The sequence below is a fragment of the Artibeus jamaicensis genome, unplaced genomic scaffold (assembly GCF_021234435.1).
Source record: "Artibeus jamaicensis isolate MK-2021 breed Jamaican fruit bat unplaced genomic scaffold, CSHL_Jam_final scaffold_660, whole genome shotgun sequence".
NCBI lineage: Eukaryota > Metazoa > Chordata > Mammalia > Chiroptera > Phyllostomidae > Artibeus > Artibeus jamaicensis.
The window spans coordinates 10,769,523-10,784,121 of record NW_026522052.1 but is presented as its reverse complement, the minus strand read 5'-3'; the positions used below and the strand labels follow the sequence as shown (position 1 = coordinate 10,784,121).

Sequence of the window (14,599 nt, the reverse complement as noted above, 5' to 3'; positions counted from 1 at the left end):
CAAAGAAAAGCAAAATCCTTAAAAGGAAAAGCAGTGAGAGAGGGAGGAAGTGTGTCTGCAGCACTGGTCCCGCCCCCACCCCCAGCCCCGCCCTGCTCAGCCTCCAAAACAGCCTCCAGTAGAGCTTCTGCGGTTTGGGGTGTTATCACCCCCTTTCCAATGGACTCTCCCTGAAGGTGCCCTTCTGAGCTCCCCCCAGCCTGAGAATTCTCTCCTTGACCTTTCCTGCCCCGGGTGAGGAAGGTGCCACTGCCTGCCCTCAGTGACTTTCCATGGCTTAGGCCGTGGGAGTCCTGCTCCACCATTTCTCTGTTTCTGTGGGAGGGTGCTTGCTCCCTGGCCAACGGGGACGGTGGTCCCACCTTTTGTGAGATGAGCTGCTTTGCCTCTTTTAAGAAACCATCCGGGACTGGTCTTCAGGGAGGGGCTGGGGATGTTGAAAGCTAGGGCTGTCTTCTCAGGAGAGCGGATCCGGCAATGCTGCAGCCCTCCCTTTTCTAGATTCTGCTTAAAATTTGATGGATGATCTAATTCTCCCCTTAGTCACAAGACAGAGCTGAATGACACTCCCGATTGCCAACGAATACTTGCTCCCTTTCTAGCGCAGGTGACTCTCCCCGGATCTCCAGGGGCCCTCCCCGAAATGACAGACGATCAAGGGAACGAGCTCACAGAACCTGAGTCATTGTTGTTCTACAGCATCAGTTCCTTAAGCTCACAGTGACAGCAGTGTGAGGAGGGTGTTCTGTCCCACACTCCGCACCTCCCTCCCTGGGTCCTTCTGGAACCTTGGCCTTGGTGCTGGGTTCCACCTCGTGGCCTCAGGCGCTCGGCCCTTGTTTCCTTCGCATGGCACTATGGGAACAGAGGGCCCACGTGGAGCAACGGTCCAGTGAGGCCGAGGGGAGGCCTGAGGAGCCCCTTCCCCCGCAAGCTGCCATTGTGCCCCAGAAAGACCCCTGGCCCCCCACTTCTCGTGATCCTCGTGGGTGGGAGATCAGAAGGTGGGTCACTCCTGAAGCCCAACAGGTGGCTGTGGCACTGGACAGAGCAGAGGAAAAGCAAGGGTGGCAGGGGGCGGGAACTCTGCTGCCAAGGCTCCAGGTGGGCTTGGCTCTGATGTTGTGTTGTTTCACTGGTCTTCACCCTCAAGGAGGGAAAGCTCTCCTGAGGCCCGTGGGACAAGATGTGCCCACCTGCAGAGGTGCACGGACTGAGAGCTACAGTCTAGGGCCCAGCTGTCCCTCAGGGCCAGAGGCTTCAGGAGAGGGAGTCCGACTCTCTTCTCAGGAGTCTCAGGGACGTGACTCAGGAGGAGTCTGTAGGAGAATCAAAGGACAGTGGGGTTACCCCCCTGCACCTGTCTCTCCTGCCGCATCCCAGACTCCCTCTTGGCTCCTCCCCAGAACCACACAGGCCCAGCTGTCGGACACTCACTGCCAGCCTTGGTGCAGGACAGCTGAGATGACTTCTCTGGGGACAGTTCTAAGAGTCAGGGGGCCAGGGAGGCAGCCCCCTGCGCAGTTGCTGTATGTGGTTGCTCTCCACGGCCTCCAGCCAGTCTGCCCTCCACTCCCACAGGGGCAGGGAGAGGGTCGGCGTCAGGAAGAGGTCGTCCCGGGGGGAGGGAGGTGGTGAGGCACCTGCATGGGGGGTAGACACATTTGCGGAGGATTGGTCTTCACCCCTGGGAACCAGTTTAGGGCAGAAAGCTGGAGGCCAATTTAAGGCATACACCCAGCCCTAAATATAACCCAAACGCAACTTGGCCCACCCGTCTCAGCGGCCCCAGCCCCGGGGACAAGAGGACGGTCAGTCAGTTTGTTTAGAGAGAACGTCTCCGCCTGGCCTTTTGCCCGTACGCTCCCTTCACCCTCCCACCCCCTCCAGATGGGAACTTCTGCCCTGAACACTCCTTGCTCTCATTCACCGCAAGCCTGGTTGTTTTTCTCGGGGGCAGAGGGCAGAGTTAGGGTTTGTGGGATGGGTATAGGGGTACTGATAGAGCAGGTGAGGACAGGAACACAAAACTGCGAGGGAAGCCCTGACCGCCTCTGTTGACGTGGAGGTGATGGTCCTCCTCTGCAGACGTGTGAAGGGTCAGCCCAGTTGTCCCCCCACCACAGCCACACACAAGGTGAGAAAGGGCTTGGAAGCACAGCAGAGGTACAGAGACGACAGGACTTCCCACGCGAGGAGGACTCCGAGACTCTGGCCGGGGAGCCACCTCTCCTGGAGAGGCGTGTCTGGCGGAGAGGGAGGGGAGTGGATAACGCAACTGGCTGCCCCCAGCCTGCAGACTTGACAGCCTGTCCTTGTCCTCATGGGTGACCTTGGGCCTCATGGGTGACCTCGGGCAAGTTAATGAACCTATTTGACTTCCAATAGCCTCTTCTGGAAAAGAAGAAAGACTCTGCCCCATAAAGGTGTTGTTATTGAATGTGCATAAAGTGCTTATCATAGAGCCTGAGATGCAGTCAGCATTTTAATCGAGACTAGCTGTGTTAAGGGACCACGACAACAACGAGACCACGAGTAGCAGGAAAGCCTCGCCTCTCGGTCGGAGAGGAGGGGGTCTTACAGGAGCTGCGTCCACTCTAAGGGTGGGGGGTGACCTAACGTACCTGTGAAGACGCAGTCTGTCTCCCTGGGCTCCAGACCAAAGCCAAGGCTGTCCACAGCCACCGCCAGAGCCCGGGCGAAGTGGGCATCCGCGAGGAAGGAGCCGTCGGAGGAGCTGACCAGGCTGGCTCTGGCACTGGGGGCGTTGTCCTCGGAGGCCGAGCCCCAGCCATTGGCCAAGGAGCCCTCACTGGGGGTGGGGGTGAGGCAGGGCCGAGGTGGGCACAGCAAACCCCTCCCCTCGGACTCTACCCTTCCTCCGGCCCTGCCCACGTCCGCGAGCTCCGATGCTGTCGGAACGCTGATGTACCCGTAGGTGCTGGGGGGCGAAGGAGCCCGTGGCATAGGAGAGACAGCGTTCCTGGGAAGAGGCGAAATGGGAGAGAGTGGGTGGGGTGGAAACATTCAGTCTGAGACAGGGTGGAACCAGAGCATCCTCGAATCCTTCTGCTTTCACTCAGGCCACTCACCTGGGCGTCTCCTCCCCATCGCTGAGCTCCAGGCACAGGGCCACCTCCTCAGGAGTCAGCACACTGTCCTGGTCCTCCCCCAGGGATGACAGGGAAGAGCTGGACAGGCGACTGGAGGTGGGGCTGGGGCCAGAGAGGGAAGAGGCCTGGTGGCCAGAGTGGCAGGCGATACCCGAGGGGATGGGGGCTGCTGGCGGTGGGAAGGACAGGGGAGCTTGGGGCTCCACCGAGTGCCTGATTGGGGTAAGACAGAGATGGCAGGGTGGTTAGTGCCATTCTGAGTCCCTGTTCACCCCTCCTCCAGCCCCGTCCAAGCTCAGCCAATATTCCCCACCCCTCAACCCCCAACCCTGCTATTTGACCCCTGTGTCCTCTTACTGGGTCTGTTGATTCTGAATGGGGGGTCCGTGAGAAGAGAGGGGTGCTGGTGGGAGAGGGCGAGTCAGCTCATAGGAGGAGCCGAGGATCTGCGGTCCCAGAGCCCGCCAGGCAACCAGAGCTCGCGGCGCAGCTCCTGGCCGTGAGAATGGCAGAACCCCGTCAGCCCCAGACCCCAGCCTGCTCCTGCCCGCCCCTCCCCTCAGTTTCCTGTCCCGATGCCCCGCCCGCCCAGCCTCCCCAAGGACAGGTGAAGCCAGCTGTCGGGGCTGGTGGGCCCTGGCACCCCCCCCTCACTGCCTCTCTTCCTCTCACCTGGGCTCTGGGACAGGTTCTTGGAGACTTTACTCCCCACCCCCCAGGCGCAGAGCTCTGCAGGGTGGCTGGCCCGGAGCAGCGGGGAGCTGTTGGCCTGGTGCAGCTCTGCAGACAGAGAGGCCACGTGAGGGGGGAGCCAGGGTGGGCCTCTCAGACCCCGACAACAGGCTGGGCCTTCAGCCTTGTCATTCAATCACACTCCAGGGCCCCTGAACTCAGGGAAAAGAGGGAAGAAACTCCTCCACCTTCTTCCCACCCCATCAGGCTGAATGGAGTGGGAGGAGCACTAGGCTTAGAGTCAAAAAACAGGCCCTCGTGGTCCAGCTGAGCCATGCGCCAGCTGTGTGACCTTCAGTAACTCCACGGACCTTTCTGAGCCTCAGTGTTATTTGTAAGCACCCACTTCAAATGATGGCTTTGCCCATGAAATAAAAATAGATCAGAGCTCCAGGCAAGACTCAACAAAGGAATACAACAGTAAGTGGAACAACAAAATCGATATTTCTCTTTCTCTCTCTCCCTTCCTCCCTCTAAAATCAATAACTAAAAATTGAAAAAAAAACCCTATTCTTTTTTAAAAAAATTGATCGGGAAGTTCCTGGCACCTAATGGCTTCTCCTTTACTGTGTCCATTCCAGTCGTCCTGTCCTCTACCCTCACGTGGCCGCTCTTCTCAGCCGTTCTGCCCTGCGAAGACACACGCACCTTCTTTTCTTGGAGAGAACCTGTTCATTTCTGTCTTTGACACTGTGACAACCTCACGCGGTTCTGGTCAGCCCTGCCCTGAGAAACCTGCGTGTCTCTCACCCGCGGAGGTGGGTTGGACTGTGAAATTGTGCTGAATGCGGGTAAGACAAAGACAAGTCGGCCCAGCCCAAGCCAGGCGGGACGGGCAGAGGGGCTTCAGAGGAGGAAGGTGTGCTGGTCTCACCCAGAGAGGCAATGCCCCGCCCATAGATAGTCAATATTTGTTGAACGGATGAGTGGCTGATGGATACTATGAGAGACGCAGGTGTTAACACAAGTGCACGTGACTCACACAGGTGAATCACGTAGGAGCTGGCAGCTCTCACCCTCAGAGACGAGGATGAGTGAACTCTGACAGTAGAGAAGCTGAGGGAGCTGAAAGCGGGCCCAGCCGTGTGCAATGCTTCCTGGTCAGGCCAACAACCAAGTGGATCTAAGTTTAAACCAGAGAGGAACCGGGTCACAGAAACAGAAAACAATAGATTTCCCCAAGACCAGGAACTAGGACACCAAGAAAAGGAGGGCAAAGGAGGAAAGAAACAGCTTTCAGATTAGCCCCGTGATCAGAAGCCCAGACCGAAGACCAGGCAGGAGGTGTCTAATCTGACCTCGCAGAGCTGGGGGCCTCCGGGGGACAGTTTGGAGCAGAGGCGAGACTGGGAGCCCACCTGGGCCCTGGGAACCCAGGTGCACAGTGGCCAGATGTCCACCCCCGGGGATGAAAACCCACACAATGGCTGGACTGCCTCCGTCCAAGTTGGCTTTTGTACTTCGGCTGGTTTTGTTTGTATACATTCCCTGTAGTCGTCAGTGACCTAGGGAGGCCAACTTCAGGTGCTCCAGCTCCGCTACCATCAGCTTCCTCTTCTCTAGTGCCCGGCTTCTTAAGGAAGCTCAGAAATGGGGACCCTTGTTGGGTGGGTGTCAGTACAGAAAGGGAAGGGAAAAGACCAATTCAGAAAAGGCCGTGTTTGTTCTGGCCCCTCCCATCGCCTCTGAAAGACCCTGCTAACAAAAAGCCTCCTCCCACCTTACTTGGAATTACTTGGCTTTTAGTCTCAATGTTCTTTTAATAAACTACACAATAAAAGTATTTTTAAGGTTAGACCAAATCTCATCGGCTATATGTGAATTGCAATAAATATTTGTTTAAATAAACAATGAGGATTAATGTTCTAAGAGGGGCTTTACCCTACATTCAAGGCCGTGCCGTTCTCCACTGGGGAGCTGGTTTCTAAATGAGATTTATGCAACCTCTTTTTAGTGGGTATTGTATTGCCACTAATGCAATGGCTTTGAGGCAAAGCTGTGGAAAAAATGCCAGCTTCGCTAATATTTAGTGTCATAAAATTTTGGATATTGGATAAGCTCTTGATTACTCTGGATCCATATTTGTCTTAATAAAAGTTCCATGATCAGTTGTAAGAAAATTGGCTGTTGAACATTTGTAGGTCTCCCTGACTGGTGCAGAGGGGCCATGAAGAGAGCAGATGGGGAGCAGGCCGGGCTCGGTGGTGGGAGACAGGAGTCAGCGGAGGGCAGGCTTTCCCGAGGGTGCTCCCAGGGAGGTCAAAGTGGCCCTTCTGGGCGGACCTCTCTGAGTTCAGGGTAGAGTTCTGCAGCTCACTGATGTGAAATTTTGAACAAGTTACCCACTTCTGCCCCTCTTTCCCTATCTGTAAAATCCGAGAAACCATATCAAGTCATCGTGTGGTGAAGATTAAATGACATAAAGGTAAGCAAAGCCCCTAACGTAGTAGTGGTTGCTAAAGAAACAGACCCTGGAATTATTTCTCTCCAGAAAGTGAAAGCAGGAAGTCGGAGATGTTTTGCAGAAGGGGAGTGGCCCTCCCCAGGGAAGTGAGTGGGGAGTTGGGCCTGGCAGCTCATGTGCAGCGGTTCACGGGAGCGGGGCTTCGGGCCGGCGCTGTTCACATTCTGCCAGGTTCTAGAAGGACTAATGTGCCAGTCAGGCACTTTCCTTAGGCTTTGCGCCCTCAGAGGGCAAGGACTGTATCTGGGGTCGCTTGGGTCCTGTGTCTGGCATATACAGTGGCGCTTGTTAAATGTTCATTGAGTTGTGTTGGCTGCAGAAGCAGGGCCCCCTGCTGGTGTGGCCAAACTGAAAACCTCAGCGTAAGGGAAAGCTGAGGCCAGTGACTCCTAGCGGGCTGCTTTGGCGGTGGGCATCCCCTAGGACGAGGGAGTCAATACCGAGGGTGGGGTGCTACGTATGCCTGCCTTCAAAGCCCCAGGCCACACTCCCACCACACCCCCACTCCTGGTTCCTCTTCCCACCTGCGCCAGGCTGGGTCTGTCTTCCCTGTCCTTACCCTGCTTCTTTTTGGCCTTCCACGCTTCTGCGGGGTCCCCAGAAAGGCGTGGGGAAGAGAGCCCCCTGCGGCCGCTGAGGCTGTCTGAACTGGCCCAGGGGCTGGAGAGCCGGGCCAGGTGGGCTGGATGATGCCTGGTAGCTGAGGCCTGGGGGCTTGGCCGGGCTGGGGGGCTGGCGGGCACCTCAGCGAAGAGCGAGCCGTAGAAAGTTCTGGTGTCAGGAAGCAGGGGTACACCAGGGCTGCGGGGATCCCAGGAGATCACTGCCATACAAATTGACAGGAGGCTAATATTATGGTGAACTCATCCTGCCCCTCCCCCATCCCTCCCGCAGCCATGGGGTGTCTGCTCCACCGCTGGCCCCGCCCCCCACTGGGCAGGCTCACCGGAGCGGCGGCGGTCTAGTGGGTCCCGGGGGTCCACCCCCAGCCGGCTGCTAAGGCTGCTGCTGCTGCTCAGGTCCCGAGAGCCGGAGGTGGACCTCCAGGTGTCCGCCAGCCAAGGGGAGTCACTGTGGTCCATCCTGTGGTGGTGGGGCAGTGGGAGGCGGGGCACGAGAAACGGGGTGACATGAGAACCAGGGGGCAGCTGGAGGGCGTGAGGAGATGGTGGTAGAGGCTTTATTCTGCCTACTTTTCAGCCCTTCCAACTCCTTAAAACCTCTGACCCAATGCCCCAAACTCAGTGTCCTTTGCTATTCTAGAATCAGAGGATGTCCAGGGTGCCCAGAGCTAGGAGGTATTGGAGAAACAGCTGTGTGCCAAGATGAAGAAAACATGTATCGGGAGCCAGACAAACCCAGTTTGAAAATGCCCGTCTGCCGCAGCCCAGCTGTGCAGGCCCGGGACTGAATCTGTCGGTCTCTCTAAGCCCCAGTTTCCGCATCTGGAGAAGTAACAACAGGCCTTTCATGTATGGCTGATGCTGAGAGCTGGGATGGAATGTGAGATCGGTGGCCGGCAGAGCAGGACCTTGCTCTGTGAATGCTCAGTTCTACCTCTGTCTAGTATCTTCCCTTCGGACGGGCGTGGGGCATGCTGGCTGCCTGAGCCGTCTTTCAATGACAGGGATCAGAGCAAAGCCCTTCTCTGCCCAAAACCTTCAGTGGCTCCCCGTTTACCCAGAGAGAGCCTGGCCGCCTAGTATGGCTCCAGGGTCCTTGCTGGTCTGGCTTCCAGCTTCCCCGCCTTATCCTTTGCTCTGACCTGTCTCGTACGCTACGCCCCAGCCAGACCAAATGGCTTCTCTTTCCCTGGGAACGCAGAGGCTGTTTCTCACTCGCCCTCTTTGGCCTCCTCCTCCTAACTGTCCAGGTACGTGTGAAATCTTCCTCCCGTATTCCCTACCCTAGTCTTCTCCAAGTGTCTTGTATATGCACTTCCAGCTGTGGTTGCATTCATACGCCAGCATGGGCATCTCTGTCTGGACTGAGTTCCGGGCAGATGGAGACTATCCAAAAGGAATGAATGACTCTCCCTCAAGGACAGGGATACAGTCCCGGGGTGGAAGGGCAGAGAAAGTTCAGGGCAGAGCAGACAGTCCAGCAGTCACTAACGAGAAAGGCCAGTGAGCATAGGACAATGCAGGGACACGGCACCAGCTTGGGACCTTGCTCTGAGCTGAGAAACTGACAGCAAAATGGCCTGGCACATAGTAGGTGCTCAGTAAACTTCTGCTGAACGGTGCAGACCTGGGATGTGAAACCTCCCAGAGGAAATCTGATGAGATAAAGAGCAGGAGGATGTGGGCAGATGAAATGCTTATTTGCTATAAAGCTCAGCCAGCAGGATTAGAAAGGGTGCTTTCTTTCTCAGGATTTTATCTCACACCCGCTGGCTTGCTCTGGCAGCCAGCCACACCTGGAGCAGAAGTACCTGCAACTCCCAGTGACCGAGAACAAGGAGTAGGAATCTACGCTGTAGGGGCAGAGTGCCCTCTACCAGGACAGACAGGCGGGTGGGTTATTGTGAAGGAATATGGGTCCATGGGTTCAGTGATTTACCGAGAGCAAAGGCACTGCTAGGTGAACACTGAGTGGACAGAGAAAATCAGAAATTAGGCTGGTCCTCCCATGCTGGGTATTCTCCACCCAGGAGATGAGTCGGCAGAAAAATGTAGTCAGTACATTAGTGACAAAGAGGCTGGCAACAAGAGCACTGGATTAGGAGTTCAGGAGGCCAGATGCATGGCCTTGGGCAAAGTCACTTAAGTTTATGACTCTCAGTTTACTCTCCTGTCCAGTGGTGTGACACCAACATCATTGAAAGAGAAAATAAGTCTCGCTCAGAGCTGAGAAGAGATCCAGGGGTGAGGACTCCATGCTGCCTGAATTCTGTCCAGTGCTCTGTCCTAGTTCCACTAACCCTTGTCCCCCGGCCCTCCCTCACCTCGGCCACACCCCTGTCACCTCTCACCTGTGTTTTAGGATGGCATCCTCACTGGTGTATCTGTACAGACCTGAGAGCGAGCAGGAAGAAGGCTAAGTCCAGAGTCCCCAGCATCAGGCGGGAGATCTCACCCCCCCATGGTGCTCTGACGGGACCCAGGGAGTGCTGACCACCTGCAGTCCACTTCACGGTCTCACCTGGGCCCAGGTGCACCCCAGCTCGGCGCCGGCGGTGGACACACACAGTGATGCCCAGCAGTAGTAGCCACAGCACAACACCCCCGGTGGCAATGACCTCTGGACGCCTCAAGGTGGCTCTTAGCTGCTCCAGGGTCCACAGACCATGGTCACTGAGTTCTTGGGTGGCTTGCTCCATGGCCTGCTCTGTATGGGATGGGAGCTCAGGGGTAGGGGCAGGGGAGGCACTGGGGGTTGGGAAGAGAAGGGAAAGGGGCTGGAAGTGGGAGGTGGGAGCAGGCAGACAGGAAGGTGGGGATTGGGGCTGAGGGATATAAGGGAGACCTGTGGATACTGCCCTCACCTAAAATAAGGCAGACGGGGCTGCTGGGCACCCCAGCCCCAGCCCCAGTGACTGCGGCCACCTGCACACAGTAGGAACCTGATGACTGGGTGGCAATCTCCAGCTGGGTCTGCTCGCCTGCCACCGTCCAGTTGGTTGGAGGCAATGAGCTGTTGCCCAGGCTCCACACCTGAGGACAAGAAGCAGGGGTGAGCAGTGCCCCCAGGGCACTGTCCCAGCTGCTGAGCCCTGCCACTAACTCTGCAGATCAGACTCTGGGCTGGTGGCCATCCTGCTTGCTGTTTACCAGAGAACACTTCCCCCTCCACCTGTACCCACACTTCTGTTCCTGTCTGTGCCCTACGTTTCCGACTTTAACCTCACTGTCCACATCTGTAAGTTGGGGATAAGAGCCCAGGCGGACTGTGAGATGAAACGCAATCAGGTCGGTAACCGCGTGGCAGCATCTGGCAGACACACTTAGCAGCAGGAAGCGTCCCTTGCTTCTCATCACAGGTACCTTTCTCAGTGCCCAGCGCAAGGGCATGCAGGGTGCCAGGGGAGGGGGAGGTGCTGCCACCCCTAGGAAGGGGTGTGTCAGCCTGCGGGCGTACCTGGTAGCCACGGATGACGCCATTGTGGCTTTTGGCTGGTGGTGGCACCCAGTTCACAAGGATGCTGCCATTGCCAGGTTTGAGGGTCACCTCCTGAGGAGGGGCACTGGGCACTAGGGGGAGGGAGAGAGGCTTTTAGGAATGCTGAGGGGGAGGACTCGGGGAAAGGGCTGGGATGGGGACACAGGGCCAGAGGCCACACTGATGACAATGAGACCTCTGCTCACTGACCAGAGCAGAAGGGAGTCCAGGAGCCGGACCCACCATCCCCCCGCCCCCAGCCTGGAGAGTCCTCCAGGGCCCCCAGACAAAAAGGGGCCAGAGGGTCTATTATAGGGTTCTGGGGCAGCTGTCCCTGACCTTGTTCGGGCAGCCTCAGGAGCAGCACGTTGCTGTCAGGGCCTCGAGCCCGGCCAGAGGATGGCCTCACCTTGAACTCGTAGTCTTGGCCCCAGTGGAGGCCCCCCAGCTCCGCGCTCTGCCAGCCTGCCAGCAGGGCCTCTGCCCAGGCGGCTGCCTGGCCCCCCGGCATGGTCTGGGTCCTGAACAGCGCTGTATAGGACTGAGCAGGCGCAGCAGGGCCGCTCACCTGGGAAAGCATCCGGAGAAAGGCGTGGGGCTCAGGGACTCATGACCAGTCCTTTCTGGAGCCCCGGCCCAGCTCCCACCCCTGGGTCCTGGGCCTCACCTTCCAGCTGAGCCACACAGCAGGCCCAGCCTTGGTGCCCTTTGAGGGGTCCGGGTTCAGCAGGGTCACGTTTTCTAGGTGAATGCGCACAGCCAGAAGCTCCAGGGGTTCCCTGTAGCCCTGAGGCTCTGCGGGAGAATGAGGCTGGGGTGGGTCTACAGGCCCAAGTGAAGGAATGAGGAGCAGAGCACCACTTGGCCACCAAGAAACCCAAATGCCCTGTCTCCCAGGACTAGGGCACAGCGATGTCCACTTTAGGCTGGGGAAACCTCCTCTGCAGTGGGGTCCCCGCCACTCTGATGCTGACCCCAGCGTGAGCCCCACATACCCTGACCTCAGCCCAAACCAGACCACGGCGGCCTAACTGGACCCCCACCCCCACCCCTCGCCACACCGGCCCTGACGTTAGCCACCCTCCCTTACCCTGGACAGCCACCCTGGCCGCCCGGCTCTCCCGTTGTCCTGCGTCGTTGGTGGCCATGCACATATAGGTCCCTTCGTCACTCTTCTCTGCTCTAAGCATCATCAGGGAACCCCTGGACACCTGTCAGGGCCAGGTGCCTTGTGAGTCCCCCACGTGGGGAGGGGTTCTGCCTGGGGAGGGAAGTTTAAGGCCTCACTGCCTTCCTTTCCTCAAGTGCTACAGGGGACTCAAGGCCGGAAGAGGGGGTCAGTCCCTCAGGGTGAGCCCGGGAGAGCCCAGGGCAGGAGGAGGTGTGGGGAAGGGAGCCACACTGACCGTGTGCCGCCCCGGCTGGAGGGCCAGTGGTTTTCCATCCTTCCACCATGAGACTGTGGGCTCTGGGTGGCCCAGGGGAGGCCCACACTTCAGGATCACCTGCTCGCCCACTGTGGCTACTGTGTCCTGAGGCTGGATCTGGAAATCCTCCTGAAGGACTGCGGGGAGGACGGAGGCTCTGCAGGGAGCAGTGTCCAGTCCTCCCTTCCCCAAAGGTCCCCCCTCGGTGCCACCTGCCACACCCGCCTCGTTCTGACTTGTGTCCGCTCTCAGAGTCCCACCTCCCAGGGGTCCCGCCCGGGATCACCCCATCCCAGCTCCCTCCTCTGTTTCCCAGCTTGGGCCGCCCCTCACTGACAGCCCCTTGAACCTCCCTCACCACTGGTATTTCACCCCAGCCATGCCCCGCACTGGCCTCCCCTCCCAGGCCTCACCAGGCACAGACAGTCGGGCACCTCGGCTCACGGCTGTGCCCAGCTGGTTGCTGGCCTCACATGTGTAGATGCCCAGGACTGTGGAGAGGGCCTGGCTGTCGCGGGCACGTCCCCGGGCCGGGGGCTGCCACAGCAGCAGGGTTCCATCAGGGAGGAGGTTGTGTATGTCTGGAGGCTCCACGCTTAGGGGCTGCCCGTTCAGCATCCAGCGGATGGTGGGAGGCGGCCGGCCTGAGGCTCGGCAGCTCATCCTGGTGGGGCCAGGGTCCTGGAGCAGCTGGTCCTGTGGGTGGACTAGGATCTGGGGTGGGGAGTCCTGGGCCATGCCTCCTGGAAGGGAAAGGGGGCGGAGCCTGGTCTGACTGCCAACGCCACCACCCCCTCCCCTGCACACCTCATCTGCCCTCTCTCCTCTGAGGATTAATTCCCAAATAACGACCTAGCTGGAAGAGGAGCGGGCGTTCTGAACTCTCAATCTGTCTGTCTCTCTGTCTTACACACACATCACCATCATCATCTCTAGTGCCCCTACAGCAAAAGGAAGGCAAAGGAGCAAGGGGGGCTCTTCTTCCCTGGCCGGGCCGTGGATCAAGGGAGCAGGGACTAGGAGAGGGGATGGCCACACTCACCCATGCTGAGCAGAAGCAGGAGAGGCAGCGGCCACTGGACCCCAAGGAGGCCTGCCCCTCCAGGGCCCATGGCTGCTCTCAGGTCTCTGTCCTGGTCGCCAGCACTTTGTCCTGCTGCTCTGAGCTCACAGCCAGGGAAGGAGGGGCAGGCGCGGGCTGGTGGTGGGTGTTTGCGGCTGAGACTGCCCAGGAGGGAAGCAGCTTTGAGGAAACCGATGCTTCCTGCCTGGCCCTCCGTGCCTTGAAGAGCTGGGAGGAGCCCGGAGGAGAGAGACTCTCTGACCTTGACCCTCTAGTCATTACCCCTGACTCCAACCCCAGCCCTACAGTTTACCTGGTGACCCAGTCTGGGATTTTTTTTTTCTTTCTTTTTCCTTTTTCTTTTCTGATTTTATTTATTTATTTTTAGAGAAGGAGAGGGGAGGAAGAAAGAGAGGGAGAAAAATATCGATTGGTTGCTTCTTGTACGTGCCCCCATTGGGGACTGAACCTGCAACCCAGGGACATGCCCTGACCGGAAATCGATCCCGTGACCTTTCACTTTGCGGGACAACGCCCAAACCACTGAGCCACACTGGTCAGGGCTAGTCTGGGATTTCTTAAAGGTAATCCTCACACTAACCAAAACTCTAACCATAGCCTTGATATTTAAACCGTATGCTTCTATTTACACCTTGAATCCCCACATTTATTCCTTTGCTTCCGAGTGACCCTTGCTAGAGTGGAACAGAAACCCAGAGGTGGGAGCTGTGGGCACAGCGTGTAGGAGCCGAGGGCAGAAGGTGGGCTGTGGCCTAAGGAAATGAAGTGGGGTGGAGCGGTCATGGCTCGGTCCACTCCCCAAGGATAGATGGGGCTGGGATGGGCATAGGACAGGAGACAGGAAGGATGCAGGGGCTCTGGACAAGCTGGAGAGGGCCACCGTGTGTTCCTTACTTCACATGTCTTGGAGACAGGTAAAGTAAGCTTCTGGGAGACCTTGGGCATGTTCCTTAACCTCCACAAGTCACTTTCCTTACCTATAAGTGGCAATAATACCTGTAGTGTGTATCTTGATGTCCAGAATAAGAATGAAATGAGATAAAACATAACTCACCTAATGCACTGTAAGTGATCAGTGAGTTTAACCAGTATTGTTATTTTCATGCACAAGTCCATCACTGAAACTATTCAAGCAGCCTCAGCAGGGACGATTTTCAGGGCCTGGAATGGTGGTTGGAGGCCACAACCTTTGAGAATCTTCCCGGCCCTGAAACCTTGTGTCTGCTGCAGGCCTGTAGCTTCTGAGCCCGCAATGTCAGCGCTCACACCAGCCCCCTCCCTAGAGAGAGGCTGCATTCTCTTCTCAGAGCCCACCTCCTGTTTACAGGTCTCTTCCTCCCAAAACTGGAATCTCAGCCATTTCCTGGAGCTGTTCCCGGAAAGCCAAGGCTGGGCTCTGGGGGCTCAAAGGAAGACTGTCCAGCCTTTGTTTCCAATTGTTCCTGGCCAGCTCCTCTGAGGGGCCCCTAACCCAGCTGACTCCCTCCCTTCCTCCCCCTTCCCAGCCTGGCCTCACTGCCGGCCACAGCCACAGCCCTAACAGCCCATCAAGGGTTGGGAAGACCCCCTTTACAACTCCTCTTTCCCCTCCAATGCAGACCAAGACTGATTAAGATAATTCAAGCAAGAGAACACCCTGGTTTCAACACCCTGTGCATGTCCAAGGGGTGGAGAACAG

General features: G+C 57.7%; 1 protein-coding gene across 1 annotated transcript; it reads right to left on the bottom strand.

The window, feature by feature from the left end:
- Positions 1-668: 668 nt before the first annotated feature.
- On the bottom strand, positions 669-13,049 carry ROBO4 (roundabout guidance receptor 4). The gene is made up of 18 exons (XM_037134221.2): positions 12,880-13,049; positions 12,251-12,580; positions 11,817-11,974; positions 11,501-11,621; positions 11,078-11,205; positions 10,750-10,978; positions 10,390-10,502; positions 9,797-9,965; positions 9,454-9,639; positions 9,284-9,326; positions 7,256-7,392; positions 6,869-7,132; positions 3,786-3,893; positions 3,471-3,606; positions 3,093-3,326; positions 2,625-2,983; positions 1,438-1,643; positions 669-1,319 (listed from the first exon to the last, which is right to left on the bottom strand). Exons 1-17 carry the CDS (start codon positions 12,947-12,949, stop codon positions 1,486-1,488), a joined length of 2,943 nt encoding a protein of 980 aa, XP_036990116.2. The 5' UTR covers positions 12,950-13,049; the 3' UTR covers positions 669-1,319; positions 1,438-1,485.
- Between the last annotated feature and the right edge of the window lie 1,550 nt (positions 13,050-14,599).